This window comes from Staurois parvus, unplaced genomic scaffold (assembly GCF_062004578.1).
Source record: "Staurois parvus isolate SC_StPar_1 unplaced genomic scaffold, SC_StPar_1.0 ptg000919l, whole genome shotgun sequence".
Lineage (NCBI taxonomy): Eukaryota > Metazoa > Chordata > Amphibia > Anura > Ranidae > Staurois > Staurois parvus.
Genome location: NW_028318715.1, coordinates 483,292 through 504,735, shown reverse-complemented (window position 1 = coordinate 504,735; position 21,444 = coordinate 483,292). Strand labels below are relative to the sequence as shown.

General features: G+C 42.5%; 1 protein-coding gene across 1 annotated transcript in view; it reads right to left on the bottom strand.

Moving 5' to 3' along the window:
• LOC149442044 (uncharacterized) overlaps positions 1 to 21,444 on the bottom strand; it is an 82,729-nt gene that overhangs the window by 19,924 nt on the left and 41,361 nt on the right. The window contains exons 13-19 of the mRNA XM_089656584.1: positions 19,215 to 19,268; positions 16,878 to 16,949; positions 16,620 to 16,655; positions 15,586 to 15,630; positions 15,458 to 15,490; positions 10,956 to 11,102; positions 10,756 to 10,810 (exon numbers count right to left, since the gene is read on the bottom strand). Coding sequence (XP_089512710.1) covers positions 10,756 to 10,810; positions 10,956 to 11,102; positions 15,458 to 15,490; positions 15,586 to 15,630; positions 16,620 to 16,655; positions 16,878 to 16,949; positions 19,215 to 19,268 — 442 coding nt within the window. The remainder of the gene's footprint in view (positions 1 to 10,755; positions 10,811 to 10,955; positions 11,103 to 15,457; positions 15,491 to 15,585; positions 15,631 to 16,619; positions 16,656 to 16,877; positions 16,950 to 19,214; positions 19,269 to 21,444) is intronic.

Here is a 21,444-nt window from a genome sequence, read left to right as displayed (position 1 = left end):
CGTGATCACCCGTGGTGGAGAGATCGGGTGGGCATCCGGAGGTTGCCCGTAGGGGGGGGGGCAATGTCGGGGATCGTCGCGCCGCTGGTCCCGGCGCAGGCGCAGTACACCTCCCTGTACGCGAGCGCCGGGACTTGGCCGACCGCAGCAATCAGGTTCGCGCATGCGCAGTAGTGACCGCGGGCGCGCGCCTGGCACCAATGACAGCGCAGGGCGGGATATTTAAACGGCCCTGAGCTGTCATTCAGTGCCTTTTGGTCTTTTGTATCCTGTGAACCTGTGAACCTGTCTGAAGTAAGTTGCTGACCCGGATTGTGCCCTGACCTTGCTGTTTTCTCCTGTTTTGACCCTTGCTTGCCTGACCTCTCTCCTGTATGCCCCCTATTGGATCTGACCTGCTGTTGCTGACCTGGCGTGTGACCCGACTATTCTCTGCCCGCTGCTCTGTACCGCACCGTCCCCATAGTTACCGACCCGGCTTGTACGACCCTGCTCCTGCTCAGCCATCCATCCATCCATCCATCCGTCCCTCTCTACGGGGTCTCCAGACCTCCTCATACCTGGCTCTCTCCCGTGGGAGCCCCTGGCGAATACCCCTACCACTGACGGGTGTCCTCAGTAGTCACGACCTGGTCCTGGGGTACTCCAAGTCCATCCCCACCATCAGGGGCCCTGGTGAACAAGTACCCTGGGGCTTAGACTCCGTGCGCTGGGAACATCCGACCAGTGGAGTGCTAGTGGTACCGCCGGGCGGTCCCTTACAGTACCAAAAGGCCATGACTGAGCCTAGAGGAGGGCCCTCCCCGTTAGAGGAAATTTGCAGGCACCTAGCTACTTTGACGCAGGCCGTAACGGTCCTGCAGGACAGATGCATGCAGCTGGAGAATCGCATCCAGACTGGCTCTATTTCTGATCCTGCCCCACAGGCCCCCGGTTTCCCGGAAGAACTCCCATTTCTGTGCTGTGTTCATGAATGCCAATATTCCCTCCCAGTCTAAGTCTTGGAGAGCAGCTCTCAGCCTTGGAAAATGAGCTCTCTTGAAATTGAGCCTTTTTATTTTTCCCGTATGTGCTTGCTGTTTACAGCTAACAATAAATGAAATCATGTTATGGTCACTGCTACCCAGATGTTCTTTTATATGGACATTTGTAATAAGCTCTGCATGGTTTGAGATTACCAGGTCAAGCACAGCATCATTCCTAGTAGGGGCCTCTATGAACTGTACCATAAAATTGTCCTGTAGTAGGTTTAAAAATGTTTGCCCTTTAACTGTTCCTGCAGTACAATTACTCCGTCAATTTCTGGGTACTTAAAATCCCCTGAGTTTCCACCTCCTCATTAACACTGGGAGGCTTATAACAAACTCCAATGATTACCTTTGTAGTACGCACACCCATGTGCAGTTCCACCCATAATACTTCAGCCTCATCACGCTCTCCATCAACTAGGTCCTCTTTCACACTTACTCTGAGATCACTTCTCACATAGAGACAGACACCACCACCTTTCCTATTTACTCTGTCTCTCCGAAAGAGAACATAGCCAGGAATATTAATGGCCCAGTCATGTGAAGAATGAAGCCAAGATTCAGCAGTACCAATTCAATCATAGTTCTCTTTATGCAACAAAGCTTCCAACTCACCTATTTTGCTTGGCAGACTTCTGGCATTGGTGAACAAACACTTTAATCGATTGACACCTTGTTCAAACGTATTTTGCATATTTTTTATTTTCATACAAATGGTACCAATTCCACTGGTTGTTTGTAACATGGGGACCTTCTTATCATCTGTCATAGCCTTCCCCCCATCTTTCCCCATTCCACCCACCAATACGTACTGACCCCTGTCTGATCTGTCTACCCCGTTATAATCTAATTCTCCCTCCCCCCTCAATCCTAGTTTAAATACTCCTCCAGCCTTCCCATAAACCTCTCCCCCAGCACAGCAGACCCCATTTCATTTAGGTGCAGACCATCTCTAGCATCTCTAGCATATAGGTTGTACCCCAATGAAAAGTAAACCCATCATTGGTATCATTGGGAGGAATAGTCCCCATCATTGGTATCATTGGGAAGAATAGTGCCCCATTATTGGTGTAATTTGGAGAAATAGTGCCCCATTATTGGTGTTGGTAGGAGAAATGTTACCCCACTGTTGATATCAGTTGGCTGAATAATGTGCCATATAAGTAGGAGGAATAGTGCCCCAAGGGCCAGATAAAGGCAGGCAAAGGGCCACATACAGCCCCAGGGCCACAGTTTGGAGACCACTGTTCAAGGTCATCTAACAGGCTTAGTAAGGAGAGCAGATGGATGAAGGCCCTTTCACACTACAGTATTGAAATGCACATGGTATTGCTTGTTATGTTAAGTGTTACCATGCACAGGATTAAAGCAGCTCCCCATTCATTATGAATGGACTGCCAATGTACCACAACAGATGAATAAACATTCATCACCCTTTTATAACAATGTAGTGCACTATAATGCATTGTGCTCTACCATACAATGCATTGGGGTGCCATCATATTAGCGCGTGTTACCACAACCCTTAAAAGTCCACTAGACAGTTCTATGATTAGATTAGTTGATGATGAAGGCAGAAAGACTTGCATTGTCCCTTTAACCCTTAAGGCCCATTCACGTTGTCTATTTAATGCAAAAAAACTCTTGTATTATTTGCTGCATGTCAAGTAGAAATCTCATTCTTTTTTATTTGGCATGTTCACATACTGTACATGTACTGCAGTTTACTGTGAAAGACAGAGGCATATTCTATGGGCCCATCCACACTTACACATGTGCATTACTATGCAGGCTGATAACACATGCAACAATATAAAATCAGCCTTAAAATTCCACAGCATGCATAATAAAGAGAGAATAATATTTCTATGCAATCTTCAGGTCATGACAGATTACACATGCTTGGTTACATTTCTGAGGGTCACTTAGCCTTTCTCTGCCAATAAAAAGATTAAATATGATTGGATTGCCTAAAGATGTGCTTCTGTACAGGGGCTCTGGGCTTCAGCAAAATGGTAGCCTCCATCAAGAATGAACAGGAGGCATGGTGGAGGCAATTTACAGCACACACCAGTGGAGTACCTAGAAGGCCTGTTGCCATAAACTATGAAGCCCCCCCTCCGACCCCCAGCCGTGACTCTTCCCTTTGCTCCCAGTGATGGAACATTAGGGCCCGGTTGCAAGTGCAACCTTTGTGACCCTGGTAGTTCCTCCACTGGTGTCAGTCATTGTTTTATTTTTGTTATTTTATTTTTTGTACAATATTATTTATTAATTATTTTTTTTACAATTTTTAGGAGCCCCATTGGGGGCTTTGGTTAAATATCAGCAGTCTAAATGGACCTCTGATGTTTCACCTTTGAGTCAGAGAAAAGAGATTGAGGACACAGCCCTTAATTTCCTTTACTTCAGCCTCAGCCGCACAGAATGAATGGACAGGAATAGCTCCGTACAGAGCTTCCTGTCCATTCATAAACTGAAGCATAGTTAACACAGTTTACTATATTTCAGTTATGAATGGACAGAGTCAGTGATAGGTACCGATCACTGATTGTCCATTCAGAAAAGAAAGTTACACATTTACCAGCCCCTTTCCAGCTCTCTATCCTGACAGATCCCTCACAGAAGCTGGAGGGAGAGGGGAGAGGGGATTCTGGCAGAGTTGCAGGGGAGGGAGGCAGGAAAGATCATGGGGAAGGGGGCTGAAAGCAGGGGGGGGGACAGGAGCACAGGGAGCTTGAGAGCATGGGGGGGGGGGGATAGTATGTAGAGCATGGGGGCAGAGATTATAGGGGCCGGAGAGAAGAGGGGCAGAGAGCACAGGAGACAGTAGAAAGAAGCTGGATAGGGGGAGTGGGAAGGATGGCTGCATATAGAGGAATCAATCTCTCCATTTTCCTCCTGCAGCCATTGAATGCCTGTGGGAGGGAGAAGAAAAGAAGCCAGCATTCAGCGGCTGCAGTAGGAAAATGGAGAGATCGATTTCTCTATATGCAATCTCCCCCACTGCTCCTCCTATAAAGGCATACAAGGGGACTGCACGGGCTCCCTGCAGCATGGGGCTGGGTAGCAATTGCGACCCCTGTAGGTAGCCCTTGGCACACACTAATGTTGGTAGCATATTTGGCTCCTGTTACTGTCAATCACAGCCAGTGATCCAAGAAGGAGAGAGGGGCCAAGCTCCAGCTCCATGTGTGAATGGATACGCAGAGCAGTGGCTTGAGAGCAGCCTGCTTGGGTGTTCCCATAGCAAGCTGCTTGCACTGGGGGCACTTGGCAGCAGGGAGGGGCCAGGAGCGCTGGCGGGGGACCCAAGAAGAGGAGGATCAGTGCAAAACCACTTCACAGAGCAGGTAAGTATAACATGTTTGTTATTTTTTTTTTTTTTACTGCCTTTACTACCACTTTAAAAATGTGGAATGTATGCTCTTTTGTTAAAGAACATTAATTGTTGTCAAACTGTTAGGGGTAAGTTCCTCTTTAGGGACTTTAAAAACTCAATCCAGTGAACCACCCATCCTCTTTGAGGCCCTATACCAACAGAAGCAATGTCTCACTCATACAATTACCTTATACTATGACCTTCTGACTAGCACATTATGAAATACTTACCTTAGAACAAAGCCTTCCAGTGGTGCGCTGTCACGGCTGACAGGGCTTCCATTTTCACCTGGTGTTCCTTCTGGATATGTGGGCTGTGGCTGCTTGAATGGCCAATAAGGCCATTCAAGGCATTTGCCTAGGGCGGCATTTTATAGGGGGGGCAGCACTGCCCCATGAAAGAAGGGACACACACGGCATGGGGACCTGGTGGGTTCCGAGAGAGGCTGTGGTGGGTTTCAAGACGGTGTATGCACAGCCCGACTCTCGTTCCTGGGGATGCCCAGAGCTGTGAAGGTGAGTGTTTTTTTCTCTCTCGCCATGGGGGATGGTGGCTGGTGTATGGGGGCCAATGGTAGTGGAAGGGTTGGGTGGAGGGCAGGGGTGCTCCTGGTCAATGCCAGGCTGTTTCTGCGAGGGGGGGCCGGGGCGCCAATTTTTGTGTTGCTTAGGGCAGCATAAAACCTAAATACACCACTGTATACCATTCCTTCAGAGCGCATGCGCCTGCTACCAAAAAGAGCAAATATCTCCTAAACGTTGCACATTTAGAAGATATTAATTTTACCTACAGGTAAGCTTTATTAAAACTTTATCTGTAGGTAAAAATGACAAAGCAGACTTTACTATCGCATTCAGGAAGATTTAGCAGGCTTTTTTCTTACAATAATATCTACATTAGTAAACAATCACACTCCCTATTATTAGCCGCTTTCTCGCTGCCCTATAGCAGATATACTGCTACAGGGTGGCAGGGATGCACAAAATCATGTATATATATATATATATATATATATATATGATTTTGCATTTGCGGGTATGGGGCGCGTGCAGCCTGCGTTGTGCGCCCTACCCGCAACACTATTCGCAGCTGTCAATCACTGGGTCCCGGACGGTGATTACTCGCCGGCACCCAGTGATCGAGGAACATTACCAACAGAGGGAAAGAACTGTAAGTAAACAATACAGTTCTCTCCTCTGTCAGCTCCTGCACAGTGTTATGCATGGCTTTTCATAGCAGAGCCATGCAAAGCAGTGTGCTTACAGTGAAGTGACACACAGCAAAACAGCACACAGTTAACCCTTTGATCGGCCCACATGTTAACCTCTTCCTGCCCAGTGCCATTATTACAGTGTCAGTACCTTTCATTGTATTGGTGTCACTGGGGATGTCAGTGACACCAACTCAGTTCCCCCCAGTGTCAGAATGCCCACCGCAGTCCGGCAATAAGTCGCTTATCACCGCCATTATTAGTAAAAATAACAAATAAAAAAAAAAACAATCCCAGTATATAGCGCTATTTTTAAATGCTATAACTTTCATGTAAACCAATTAATTTACACATTGGGTTTTTTTTTTTGGCAAAGACATGTAGCAGAATACATTTTAGTCTAAATTTATGACGAAATTTAATTTTTTTAAATTTTTTTTACTGGACATGTTTAACCACTTCCCGTCCGGCCCATGTATACTGTATAAACGGCCGAACGGGAGCAGTGCAGGAGTGGGTTGCCGTTCATAAACGGTGCCCGACATTTTAGCCTGTGTGCACTCTCTGACATCATTGCTTACTACGTGTGAAATCTGTGAATGATCAGATTGTACCATGTGACAAGCTGTGACCAATCACAGCTCTTACAGTATTTCTCAATGGCTGCAAGAATGCAGCCAGAGAGAAAGAGAAATTATTGCTTTTACAGCCTTTATGGGTGCAAAAGCAATCAGTGTAAAAAAAAAATAAAAAAATCTTCATCACCCCCCACAAGTAGTACAGTGTCACTATGGCGACACTGTACTGCTAGGGTGACAGTATGTTAAAAAAAACAAAGATAAATAATAATAATATAAAAAAATAAAATAAATATTTAAAAAATAATTTTTTTTAATTATAATTTTTGGTTATAAACTAATTTGGGTTATTTTTTTTACTGAATACATTTTGGCCAAGATTTATGAAGAAAGATTATTTATTTGCAAAATTTTATAAGAAAAACTTTTGTTCAATATTTTTGGACTGTTTCATTTATATAGCAAAAAAAAATCCCATTGGTGAGTAAATACCATCAATATAAAGTTTTATCTGTCTCAAAAAAATGCTAAAAAATTCATATGGGTACAGTCAGTGGTGTATTTAGGTTTTGTACTGCCCTAGGCAACATAAAAACTGTCTGCCCCCACAGACACGACCAACACCCCCCTTCCTCCTCCTGCAGACAGAGCCTGACATTGACCAACAATACCCCTGCCACCCACCTGGGAGAACCTTCCACTACCCCCCCCCCTCTTTGTGATAGAGAGGAAGACATCGATATGCACAGTTCTGGACATCCCCAGGAATGAGTGTCAGGCTCTACATACATCATCAAGCAGCCCCCAGCCTCTCTCGGATCCCACCTGGTTCCAATAGTGCACATGTCCCTTCTTCCATCCCTTCTTCTTGGGGAAGGTGCTGCCCCCCTGAAAAATGCCGCTCTAGGCAAATGCCTTGTTTGCCTTGTGGTAAATACGGCCTGGGCACAAATTGCCCTGGGTAAAATTGTCATTCAAAGAGTCACGGCATTGAAAGCTGAAAATTGACCTGGGCATGAAGGGGGTAATAATGTCCGGACTTGAAATGGTAAATAGCAAAAAGTCGAAAATATTGTTTATCTCTCGAAATTGTCGATCTTTTTTTTTAAAACACAAAAAATTAAAAAACACACAGGCGATCAAATACCACCAAAAGATAGCTCTATTTGTGGGGGAAAAAATGTAAATTTCACTTGGGTGCAGCATTGCATGACTGCGCAATTGTCAGTTAAAGTAACGCAGCGCCATAATGCAAAAAATGGGCTGGTCAGGAAGGGGGCAGAGGCCTCCCTAGGGTTGGTGTCACCTAGTGCGGTAACATTTGGTGACACCCCCTCCGACGATTCCCGCAGAATGGATTGGATCTGTGGATTGAGCATAATGGATCGGACTCCGATTCATTATGCCCAATCCGCAGATCCGATCCATTCTGCAGGGATCGTCGGCTTTCTTTACAACCTACCTTTTCTTGGAGAGGGTCTGGTGTAGCGGCAAGATGTGTCTCCCATGTAGATATGTCCCCCCTGAAGCAACACCGGTGTCACCCTGTATAGGTTGCATGCCGACAATCCACGCAGGATGGACCCGCTCCAAGAAAAAGTAAGCTGTAAAGAAAGCCGACGATCCCCGCAGGATGGATTGGATACATCCTGCAGGGATCGTCGGCTTGCTTTACAACTTACCTTTTTGTGCAGCGGGTCCGGTGTCACCCCGAGCGGTCGGTGTCACCCAGTGCGGACCGCACCCCCCTCACCTACCTCGGGACGCCACTGGAAGGGGGGTAATTCCTCTGGAGGGCAAGTGGTTAAAGAGTGGCTTACGGAAATGTGTCACCTACTAGGCTTGGAAGACTTGATAGCTCAGCTACATAACAGACATGTAAAATACCTTGACTTCTGGAATGCACAATCACAGTCTACAAATCAGGTAGGCACCAGGAGGCTTTATTACAGAAAGAACACATTCAACGCCTTGACCTTTGTGCTCTTGCACTTGGTTATAAGGCCAACAAAATCAAATATGAACTGTGGTTATATTGCCTCGTGTCCCATCAACACCAAATCACTAATACAAATGGAAACACCTGATTCTCCAAAAAACTCAAAAACTTGACAATGATCAAAAATAAAAACAAAGTAAAAACATAAAATCAACATTTACACCTCATTTTAAGACTCCAGAAAACATACATACTTCTCAATTTACAACTTGTAAAAATGTTACTAAAAAGAAATACAAATGTATCCATTGTGTGCTTTATACAGATGCCTCAGTATAGGGCTCACTGTTGCCATCTAGTGAATACGTCTTAAAATTGAAGATATACTGAGCTGTCTATATGGCTACTGATCAATCCTGTTTGAATTTATTTGACCTAATATAACCCAAGAAGGAACAGAACTGGGAGGAAAGGATCAGCCAAATATTCATAAAGTAAGACATGTTCCACTCAGAGTTTAATCCCAGTGGGTGTCTGTTGCCTAACTTAAAGATCCAAAACTACAAGAAGCTTGCAGCCTGGCAACCCTGAGAAGTCAATTTCTAAGAGGTAGTGGGGTTGCATGCTAGTCAACGAGTATAAGTGGTATTAGTTTATGTTTGTGGTTTGATATCTGGAATGCCTGGAGTTTCCTCATCCTCATGCATTCCACAACCTTTTAAACCCTTTCATTGTAATACACCCCAACCAAAACCACAGACCACTTGACACCTCTGATAGCAGATCTGAGAGCACTTTTGGGATCTTGGACTAAATTAATGCACACAGAACTTGCCACACTACGCAGCCCTACAAACCTACCCACCTAATTCTTTACCCCATCCCTTCATTCACTGGCTCTGTACTAAAATTCACCTTCTTTCTCCTTTCATTTATTTCTCTCTATGTACCATAGTTAGACTAGATGACCATCACCCTCTCCTAAGGTTGCCACCTCATCCGTTTAAAACTGAGCACACATTAAAGCGGAGTTCTACTCGACCTATAAAAAAAAGTCAGCAGCTACAAAAACTGTAGCTGCTGACTTTTAAAAAACAGCCACTTACCTGTTCCTCCGTCCCGTGGTGTATCCCCTGCAGCTCGTTTCACCTGCCGTCCTGGATTCCAGCAGGCCAGCATCTTTAATGTAGGCACCTGGATGTGATAGCTTGCGGCTTCACAGCCGGGTACCCACTGCGCATGTGCGAGTAGTGCTGCGCTTCATGAATGGTCCTGTAGTCTTATGGGACCGGTCACATGTCCCAAAAGACTACATACAAGGAGGGAGAGAGGACACCTTCCATTTCTGATCGCCTAGGCGATCGGATTGTAAGTGGGAGCGGGTACCTGTCAAATTCGGGTACCCGCTCCCCAAAGGTGCCAATCCTTAATGGGGGGCGGGGGAGCAGTCCTTAAAGCGGAACTTCCCCTTTTGGGTGGAGCTCCACTTTAATTACACAGGTTCTGTGGTCAATTCAATGCAGATAAGGCACTAAGTGAGTTTAATTACCACCTTAATCAGCCACATAACCTGTGTAATTAATATCTGTTCGGTTTTAAGGGGATGAGGTAGCAACCCTAGGAGAGGGTGATGGTCATCTAGTGGTCATCTAGGGATGAGGTAGCAACCATAGGAGAGGGTGATGGTCATCTAGTGGTCGTCTAGGGAAGAGGTAGCAATCCTAGGAGAGGGTGATGGTCATCTAGTGGTCGTCTAGGGAAGAGGTAGCAATCCTAGGAGAGGGTGATGGTTATCTAGTGGTCGTCTAGGGAAGAGGTAGCAATCCTAGGAGAGGGTAATGGTTATCTAGTGGTCGTCTAGGGATGAGGTAGCAACCCTAGGAGAGGGTGATGGTCATCTAGTGGTCGTCTAGGGATGAGATAGCAACCCTAAGAGAGGGTGATGGTCATCTAGTGGTCGTCTAGGGAAGAGGTAGCAACCCTAGGAGAGGGTGATGGTTATCTAGTGGTGGTCTAGGGAAGAGGTAGCAATCCTAGGAGAGGGTGATGGTCATCTAGTGGTGGTCTAGGGAAGAGGTAGCAACCCTAGGAGAGGGTGATGGTCATCTATTGGTCGTCTAGGGATGAGGTAGCAATCCTAGGAGAGGGTGATGGTTATCTAGTGGTCGTCTAGGGAAGAGGTAGCAATCCTAGGAGAGGGTGATGGTTATCTAGTGGTCGTCTAGGGAAGAGGTAGCAATCCTAGGAGAGGGTGATGGTCATCTAGTGGTCGTCTAGGGATGAGGTGGCAAACCTACCATCTTCTAACTTTCAGGAGCGGTCCCATTACCCTTTATAAAGATACACAGGAATGTGTAGGCCATAAGCTGAATACTACATAGGCACTTCAAAGGCTTGCACTACACTTTTTGGTAACCCTTTTTTTTTTTTAATGCCTGGTGGGATAGCCCAGGACTATGACTAGTGTTATCTCATGTGCTGCTGTAATTTACTTTTTTATGTTAAAATTCTCAGCAAAATCTTATACTATAAAAACATCTGTGGGATATTCTATTGCTATATTAATGAATAAAATATATAAATACTTTAAATAGGCATATAATCTAAATTCAACTTACCACGCAGGACATTGCTACACAGCTTCATAATGTGGTCATCTGTTATTGATTTTCCCTATAACATAAAAAGATATAAAGCTATCATATAAGGTGCAAATATGATCTTCTGCTTATTTTGTTCTATAATATATTATTCTGATAGTCTGACAATTTTTTAAACTATTTTATTTGATTACATTGCATTGAATTTATTTACACACCGGTTTTCCTGGGATACCAGGTATTCCAGACCTTCCTTGTGGGCCACTTTCACCTGGAAATCCACGAGGCCCTGGTAGTCCGAATATGCCAACTTCTCCCTTCTTACCCTCTGGTCCTTTTTCACCTGTGTCTCCAATTTCACCTTTCTGTAATCCAGTACATAGTGTAATCAAGTACCCAATATCAGTATTGTTTCCACAGCACATTGGCAGCAATAAAGTACAGTGAAAGTATTTTGTGTTCATGCATTAATGCTCATTGTTAAAAAAAATGCTTATTAATTCAAAGATGTGCATTAAAAAGTCTATTATGGTGAAGTGTGAATTTGGCCCTAGAACCAGAAAATCAATCCTTTATATTGCAGCTTACTAGTCCTTTATTTTGTTAGCTGCTTTAGTATTTTTTTTTTCAGACAGCCTTTTTTCACCTGTAATCCTGACAGGAACACATTCCTTGTCTAGGATGACAATGTCTACTTAATGTATATATAGTGAAGAAGTGTTGTCATGCTAGGCTGCTTGCTTCTGATTTGAACTTCAGCACATCTCCCCATCTCCTCTTCTCTTTAACAGGGGAGTGTTCTGTAGTCCACAGAGGTGAACAGGGCTGATAACATTGGTTGAGATTTTAGTGCAGCAGATGTAAAGTACGCTGGAAGTTATGAGCTTACTGGATTTCTGCAGGATCAACGGGTATTTTTTTTTCACTTATCAAGCAGATATAACAAATCACTTTTAATGTCATATTTAAGAGACCATATAGGAATAAATAAGAGAAGTTTATCGTTGGGATCTACATGCACTTTAATGTTTTAAAAAACTTGTTCCCATGTATAATGTACATGAAGACATCATTACCACTCCTCCTGCCTACAACGTTAAATTCTGAGTAAAGTCTTCTTCTTTAGGGAGTGTTGATTTCCTGGACTCCTGCTACTCTCGGTGATTCCTCCTACTGACCAGTAAGCGACTACAAGATACAATGGTAATGAAGGGGACAGCAGGAGGAACCACTGACCACAGCGGAGGACCAAAAAATCGACACACCTGGAAGTGTCAGTTTCAGAAAAAGAAATCAGTTGGCAGATTCTCGTCACCAGAGAGACATTCAGTTGCGCAGGCAGTGGGAGAGTTAAGTTTTTGCTTTCTTTCTTCTTTACAGGGACAGCATTAAAGCATATCTAATCCAAAAACACAAATGTAATATATTGCAGCCTATCAGTCTGTAGCTGTAATGGCTGCATTAGTTTGCTATTTTCAGGCTTTTCCCCTTTATTTTCACCTGGTAACCTCATATCTACACTTTCTTTCTCGAATTTATTTATGGAGGAGCCATGGTTGTCACACAGGATGGACTTTAAATATGTCAGTCTTTGTTCATCTCTGTTACATGGTGGACTGATATGACTAGTATTGTCATGAGGGGAACAATTCACTAAATGTGACCCCGCCCCCTGTGACATCACTGATCGGGGCATGCTGGGTCAATGGCATCAGAAGGGGGCAGGGTTACCCAATGACATCACTAGGTGGCCCCTCCCCTTAGTTTTTTAAGAACTGTCAGGGGGCGAACCTGTCAGATGGTGGAAGCCTTCGTCAAGAGAGGAGCCTCTTTTTTTATTCGGGTTGGCGGTGGTGGGCATCATGATTGACAAAGGATCTACACTGGGGGACATTTTTTTTTAATAAAGGACTTGTTGAAAACTTCCTTCTGTGCTTTTTTTTTATACTACACCTTTTTTTTTTTTTGGCACTCACAGATAAGGGTTCGATATGGATTTTGGGGGGACCCCATGCCATTCTTTTCTTATTTTGGCATGGGGGTGCCCCTCAAAATCCATACCAAACTGAAAGGCTTTGTATGGATGGGGGGGGATGCTGACAGCTGATGACTCATTACATTACCCCAGGTTTTCACTACTAAAATACAGCATGACTAACACATGTGGTATTTTAGTAGCGTTTTTTGTGAATGCCAACATTTGTTTTGAAAAATGCTGTGCGGTAACTTAACGCATATTTGTATGCAGTAAGATGCCGCTTTGTGAATCATCTCCAAAGAAAGATAAGAAGTTTGTGATTTCTTTTCCTCTCTCAAGAAGTGACACGGATGCTGCACTTCTGGCAAAATCGATAGATATTCTGTGTACTTGCTGAAAATGTTCTTTGCCTGAAAAGTAAAAATAAATGCAGCCACTACATCTAAGGACTGCTAAGCTGCAATTTTTTTTAAGGTAAAGTTACACTTTAATCCACTCTTAATTTTTTACACTTGTTTTCCCCTCTCAGCTGGTGCACCAGATTTTATTTTACTGTCTCTAAACCATTTTCAGTCTGGTGTATGATCTCAGGAGACCCGTATAGCAGCTGGGCCATGAGTCCTTTGTTCCCGGTGAGCAAAGCCAAGCACTGTGTACTCTGAATGACCGACTTGTTTATTTCTGCCCAATAATCGACACAAAGGGGTAGATTCACTAAAACTGGTTCATCCAGAATCTGGTGCAGCTGTGCATGGTAGCCAATCAGCTTCTATTTTCAGCTTGTTTAACCACATGCCGCCCAGCCACTGTATAAATACGGCAGCAGGACGGCACGGCTGGGCAAAACCACATTTTAAAACGTGTGTTTTGTAAACAGGTAGGGGGCGCGTGCGAGGCGCAGCACCGCCCTACCTGTCCCGCCGATCACAGCCGTGGATGTCAGTCGCCGGGTCACAGACGGTCGTTACCGGCTATGTCCCCGCGATCGGCGGCAATCGCTGACAGAGAGCACAGCTGCAGTAGCTGTGCTTTCTGTCAGTTCCCTGACAGCTCCAGGACAAGCTGATTGGGACAGAAGAGTTTCTCTCTCCCAATCAGTGGTGTCCCTTGCAGTACACACCCCCGCCCCCTAGTAAAACACTCCCGTCACACAGTTAACCCTTTCCCTGAAAAATAAACTTATCCCCTTCCTCCCCAGTGCCATTAGTACAGTGTCAGTGTTTTTTTTTTGCACTGATCACTGTATTGGTGTCACTGGGGATGTCAGTGACCCCAAGTCAGTACCCCCCAATGTCAGAATGTCCGCCGCAGTCCCGCCATAAGTCGCTGATCGCCGCCATAAGTCACTGATCGCCGCCATAAGTCACTGATCGCCGACATTATTAGTATAAAAAAAATTCCAGTATCTTTCCCGCCATTTGTAAACGCTATAACTTTCACGTAAACCAATTAATTTACACGTATTTGGTTTTTTTTTAGCAAAGACATGTCGCAGAATGCATTTTGGCAGAAATTTATGACTAAATTTGATTTTTAAATTTTTTTTTACTGGACATGTTTTATAGCAAAAAGTCCAAAATATTGTTTTTTTTCCTCAAAATTTTCAGCCTTTTTCTTATAGCGCAAAAAATAAAAACCGCACAGGCGATCAAATACCACCGAAAGAAAGCTCAATTTGTGGGGAAAAAAGGAGGGAAATTTCATTTATGTACCGTATTGCATGACCGCGCAATTGTCCGTTAAACTAGCGCAGCGCTGTATAGCAAAAAAATGGCATAAATTGCAGTATCTATACCATAGTTTGTAGACGCTATAACTTTCACAAAAAGCAATCAATATACACTTATTGGGATTTTTTTACCAAAAACATGTAGCAGAATACATTTTGGCCTAAATTTATAACCAACTTTGAGTTTACTATATATTTTTTATAGCTGAAAGTAAAAAATATTGTTTGTGAAAAAAAGGACGTAAATTTCGTTTGGGTGCAGCATTGCATGACCGCGCAATTATCAGTTGAATTAGTGCAGCGCTGAGTAGCAAAAAGAGGCCTGGTCATTAAGGGGGGTAAATCCTCTGGAGGTCAAGTGGTTAATTAAGCTTTGACAAAAAAAAGTGGCAGCTGATTGGTTTCTATCCAGAGTTGCCTCAGATTTTGTACTCTCCAGTTTTAGTAGATAACCCCCATTAGGACTGGGCAGTTACATGGGTCTCTCTGTTGTTCATGGTTCTATCTAAACTCTGTCCATCAGTAGGCAGCTATGGATGACCACATAATTAATTAGTTGCAAGGACTGTTAGGATAAATAATTTAGGAAGCTGCAGGGACATCACAGGCAGGAGCTGCTTGCCTGCTTGCAATTACATCTCACAAATCAGTATTTTTTTAAACTTTGGTCTTACTGCATCATGAGACCCAAACTTGGAGAACTTCATCAAATTACTATACATGACATTTGGCTAATGACTATAAACTGTGTAGTTTATATTATGCTCTGTGAGTCAAACAAAAACCATTGCATTTTGAAAGGTGCTAAATATGATTTTGTTAACTGTAAACACAGCAAAATAGTTTTGTAAAAAGAGACAAAACTATTTGAACAAAATGTAAAAAGTTTGTTTTTGGCAGGGAAAAAAAAATCCACATTCTGCATAACTACAGAGCATGAAGGTAAAGACTTAGGGATCTGTGCACCAAACGGAATAATGAAATATAAATGCATATTCATGGGTTTTCAATACCTCTCCTTTTGCTCCTTTGCTGCCTTCTTGCCCCTACATGTAATTTTGTAGAAAGACAAATATTAATACAGCAGAATGCTAATTATATCCAAATTTTACTAATAAAGACAAAATAATGGTAATTTTACCCTTATTCCTGGGTTTCCAGGTTGTCCTGCCTCACCTTTTTCTCCCTACAACAGATTAACAAGTAAGAATTAAAAACTGAATATTTTGACAGATTTGTTGTCTCTTACATGTCTTATGAAAATAAAGGAGCAACTAGTTTTTTGGACATTTAAGTATATGCATATTTTTAACAACCAGTAATGTAAACACAGAGCAAGGGCTTTAGGAAAGAGGAGCAGGGTAAGCTGAGTTGCTGGGAGAACATCTTTAGTGCTTCTTCTATGAAATTTGAAGCTGAATTTCTCTACAATGCCTGCAGCTACAGAGGTTAGTTAGGGCATGTTTTCCAGGAATTCCAGGTAAGACAATTTTTACATTGTCCAGCTTGGACTAATGTAAGTATGTATGTGCTTATCTTGTGGGATTCCCATGGAAGCTGAAAATCACTCTAGTAGGCATCGCTACTACAGCGATCTGCACTAGCATGTCTGCATGTCTCATTCCAAGTGGCTGCCCTGCTGCACATTAATACTTACATTGTATGGCACACAAACACTTACATGGGTTCAAGCTGAACCAATGTAACTTTGTAAATAATTGCCATACCTACAATTTAGTGTTAAGTGGGACACAGCCTATGAAGAAAAAATATGCAAAAAATGACATAAAATCTGGATTATGACTAATTTTTATTCACACAATATATTTTGTTATGGTGCTCTGCATCACAGTTGCTTTCTAAAGGTGCTTTGGGCACCAATCACAATGAATGGCATCAAAGCACACCAATACACCTAATGTATGTTACTGCACAGTGGTGGAAACAGACCCTATATAGTTTAGTAAAGACAAAGTTTATTTGCCCATTTGGACCTTATACTGTACGTTTTCAGGACTTTTTCACAGAGACAACAATTTCTTTTGTGTGGCCAAGATAGGCCTAAAAGCTGGGCCACAATAGCCACTGAGCTGTGTATTGCTATAGGGAATTGAACAGGCGAAAGAACAATAACCAGAAAAAGTAGGTTTGGTAAATGGATTCCAATAATTTTACCTGGGTGCCTTTAACTCCATCATCTCCAGTGTCACCCTGAAAAAAGAGTTTCATTTAAATAAGAACCTTTTCAAAAGTATGTGTAATAAATAGAATCTAGTAAGGTAATATTATTGGTCAGTTTCTAAGCAGCTTTCAATGTTAATTGTTAACTCACAAGCACAAATTACTGTTTCCAAAATGTTATTATTTCTACATTAATTTCACTGCTTTCCAAACATTAGATAGCATTTCTAAATAATTATTGCAATTAATTACCTTGTGCCCCTTTGGGCCTTGAATTCCCATTGAACCTTCCAAACCAGGCAGTCCTGGCTCTCCCATTTGACCCTAGAAACACATTAATTCTTCAACAATCACAGAGAAAAGCTCAGAGCATTTATCTGCCGTTGGTATGTTATAATTCATACTCAGAAACAAGTAAAAAAGAGTAAAATGACTTGAATTTGGGATCAGACTGAGATCGGTTTAACATCAGTTTGGGATATGGTTAAAATACATTCACATCAGCTTTTATGGATGTAATAAAGTGGACCTGAACTCAAAAAGTGGAGATTTTCTATGTTATAGGGAACATCTAGAAATATTAATTGTGATTGAGCGTTACCCTGAAAAAATGTTTTGTCCTGAATTTCTTTTGAACAAAAGCAGTATACTCTTTGATATGTGCATTTGCCTATACACTCCTATGCTCACAGCCCTATAGCTATATACTGTATATGCAGTGTGAAATCTAAGGCAATACTGTTAGTTTCATTAGATTTGGAGTGAGATTTAGTGATGTCACTGCTGTGCGGCTCACTTAGGGTGAAGGAACTTAGGGTCAGTATCACCGCTGCATACTCTGCTGTATATCACTTAGTTAATACAGCTATATACTACCCTGTATTCATCAAATTTTTTGGCTAATAAACTTGTTTAAATACTACACTATGGGCACCTGTCTTTTTGGCTCCTATTGGGAGCTAAATCAACTTGCAGGATTCCTGTAGTTTGACCTACCACCACCAGAGGGACAGAGCTTTGGATTCTGGCTGAGCACCATACCATCCTCAAGGGGACCTCCGGACTTCCTATATATTTTCCCAGGCTGAATGACCTACAGATTGAAGTTTACCCTCTTCATCTACTATAAAGAGTCCAGTGGATATTAATTATATGCGCATTTTCCATGCACGTCCGGTGAGTGCGCATTTTTTCCACTGTTTCCTGGTTTCATCAGCTATCTTTTGGGATTTGCTCATATGAATCAATTTATTAATCACGGACCATTTTCTTTTGCACTTTATATATTTTAGCGCTGCACTCTGTTTTACTTGTCATTTTATGGGTACACTGTGATTACCTTTAGTGCTTTAGCTGCTTACCTAGGAGCGCTCACTTTATACCATTTTATCAATAATGGTGACTAGTCCTCTGCCCTCTGTCTGTTTTTTTTGTGCACAGTTTCCAGGACTTAATTCTACATTACAACAAGGAAGCATAATGCATTGCAAAAACAAACAGAGATAACTGTACACTGTTACATAAGATCATATTTAAATATTGCATTCAACATCCAACAAAAATGCTTTAGAAATGATTTCACAAATGCCTGTCTACACTAGCTCAAACAAACCAAGTAAAATTGCATTTCTGCTAAAAACATTGTTATTCAATTCTCATATACTGCTGTACCCCCCAAGCATAGGATGCTAGGTAAATTTAGTTTTTGGCTCCTTCTCTGGTCAAGGGAGCAGTGATTGATCTGGTCTGTTCAGGGTTTCACAAGCTGGTTTGATTGCTTCACCCTGCCTCTATAAGAAGCTTCCAGATAATAGGGAGGCAGATTCGGATTACCAGTCTAATATGTATCATGCTCTGACCAATCCCTGGAGAGGACTATCCAGCAAGTGGTTGGGGAAATGATAAGTAGTCTGAGACCCTGGAGAGATTGTCCCTTCTTCTCAGGAGTGTTCCAAATCATCAGGAACTGCTGCCATGGGGCAGCCTGAGAGCTTAAAATGATCTTTCTGAGGAGCTGGCTGTGGGACTTCACCAAAAAAGGATCCAAGCAGGAGAAGGATTGTGTCCTTTACTGACTTGGGTCCGGAAGAAGCTGGAAGATGTCCAGCTGTCCTGTAGACATATGAGTTATGACCCTTGGCTGATCCTTGGTGACTGTGTGGGCTTTTGGGATGTGTTAGAGGTAGCTTGCACTGAGACGGCTCTCATAGGGTCTCAGAGTACTGGCCATGAATGAATAAAAATAAATTTAAAAAAAATCCACAAATCCATCGTCATTCCTGACCTAGTTAAAATAAGAGCCTAGGGTGTGAATAAACAAAAAATGTATGTGTTATATTGTTAATGGGATCAAACATTACAAAAACAAGAGAACTAACTCTTAGAGCCACCTGTTCAGTGTAAAATATACTGTACATATACAAATTTTCTATATACTTGCTTTTTATTTCTTTGTGAACAAAATGACAAAATACCCTCCTCAAAAACCATTTTGAATAGGCAGTTTCTGTTATAGAAACAGTAATGTAATTTTAGAGAAGTTTGTAGTTTTACAATTCATCAAGATGTCTTAGGATAATTTTCACTTACTTTCAGTCCAGGAAGTCCTGATTGTCCTGGAGGCCCTAAATCACCTTGTATGCCCTGGGATTTGAATAAAAATGTCAATATAAATATATATATACAGTTAGGTTCATATATATCTGGACAAAGGCACAGTTTTAATTTTTTTCAGGTATTTACCAAAACATATTCAAGCTATAGTTAAATAATGGATATGGGCTGAAAGTGCTCACTCTCAAATTTAATTTGAGGGTATATACATTCAAATTGGAGGAAGGGTTTAGGAATTACAGCTCTTAAGAGTAGCCACCCCCCTTTCTTCAAGGGACCAAAAGTAATTAGACAATTAAATTAAAAGCTGTTTCACGACCAGGTGTGGGCTACTCCTTCATTATTTCTTCATCATTTAAGCAGGTAAAAGGTCTGGAGTTGATTCTAAGTGCGGTATTTGTATTTGGAATCTATTGCTGTGAATAGAGATGAGCGAATTTCTCAAAAATTCGATTCGGCTGATTCGGCGAATTCCAGTGTGAAATTCGATTCGATGCGAATTTCTTCGCTACGAAGATGACTTATAAAAAGGGTTTCTAGGCTTCAGAGAGCCTTTAAATTAGTGCAGAACACTGTACCTTTAATTTAAATGCCCTTGGAGATGAGGAAAGAGAAGGAGAAGGAGAAGGAGAAGGATGAGAAGAAGGAGAAGGAGAAGGATGAGAAGAAGGAGAAGGAGAAGGATGAGAAGAAGGAGAAGGATGAGAAGAAGGAGAAGGAGAAGGATGAGAAGAAGGAGAAGGAGAAGGATGAGAAGAAGGAGAAGGAGAAGGATGAGGAGAAGGAGAAGGATGAGAAGAAGGAGAAGGATGAGAAGAAGGAGAAGGAGAAGGATGAGAAGAAGGAGAAGGATGAGAAGAAGGAGAAGGAGAAGGATGAGAAGATGGAGAAGGAGAAGGATGAGAAGAAGGAGAAGGAGAAGGATGAGAAGAAGGAGAAGGAGAAGGATGAGAAGATGGAGAAGGAGAAGGATGAGAAGAAGGAGAAGGAGAAGGATGAGAAGAAGGAGAAGGAGAAGGATGAGAAGAAGGAGAAGGAGAAGGATGAGAAGAAGGAGAAGGATGAGAAGAAGGAGAAGGAGAAGGATGAGAAGAAGGAGAAGGAGAAGGATGAGAAGAAGGAGAAGGATGAGAAGAAGGAGAAGGAGAAGGATGAGAAGAAGGAGAAGGATGAGAAGAAGAAGGAGAAGGATGAGAAGAAGGATGAGAAGAAGGATGAGAAGAAGGAGAAGGATGAGAAGAAGGACAGTTCTGTGACAGTTTCTGTCTATTTCTGACAGTTCTGGGACATTCACTCCATACAGCTGTTTCAACCGCTGTATGGAGGGAATGTCATGGAACTGTCAGAGTCCCAGAACTGTCATTAATAGTCTATTTCTGACAGTTCCATGACATTCCCTCCATACAGCGGTTGAAACAGCTGTATGGAGTGATTGTCCCAGAACTGTCAGAAATAGTCTATTTCTGACAGTTCTGGGACATTCACTCCATACAGCTGTTTCAACCGCTGTATGGAGGGAATGTCATGGAACTGTCAGAGTCCCAGAACTGTCATTAATAGTCTATTTCTGACAGTTCCATGACATTCCCTCCATACAGCGGTTGAAACAGCTGTATGGAGTGAATGTCCCAGAACTGTCAGAAATAGACTATTTATGACAGTTCTGGGACATTCACTCCATACAGCGGTTGAAACATTGTATCTATTTTTTTCCATAAATGACATTCTGCAGATACACTTAGAGGAGCGCTGCAGATACACTTTTTGCCGGCTTGGAATTATTCTTATTTTCATCCTACTTCTTCTTTTTCTTCTTATGAGGATGAGGATGAAGAAGAAGAAGTAGGATGAAAATAAGATTAATTCCAAGCCGGCAAAAAGTGTATCTGCAGCGCTCCTCTAAGTGTATTTGCAGAATGTCATTTATGGAAAAAAATAGATACAATGTTTCAACCGCTGTATGGAAGGACAGTCCCAGAACTGTCAGAAATAGTCTATTTCTGACAGTTCTGGGACATTCACTCCATACAGCTGTTTCAACCGCTGTATGGAGGGAATGTCATAGAACTGTCAGAAATAGACTATTAATGACAGTTCTGGGACTGTCCTTCCATACAGCGGTTGAAACATTGTATGTATTTGTTTCCATAAATGGATCCATTTATGGAAACAAATACATACAATGTTTCAACCGCTGTATGGAAGG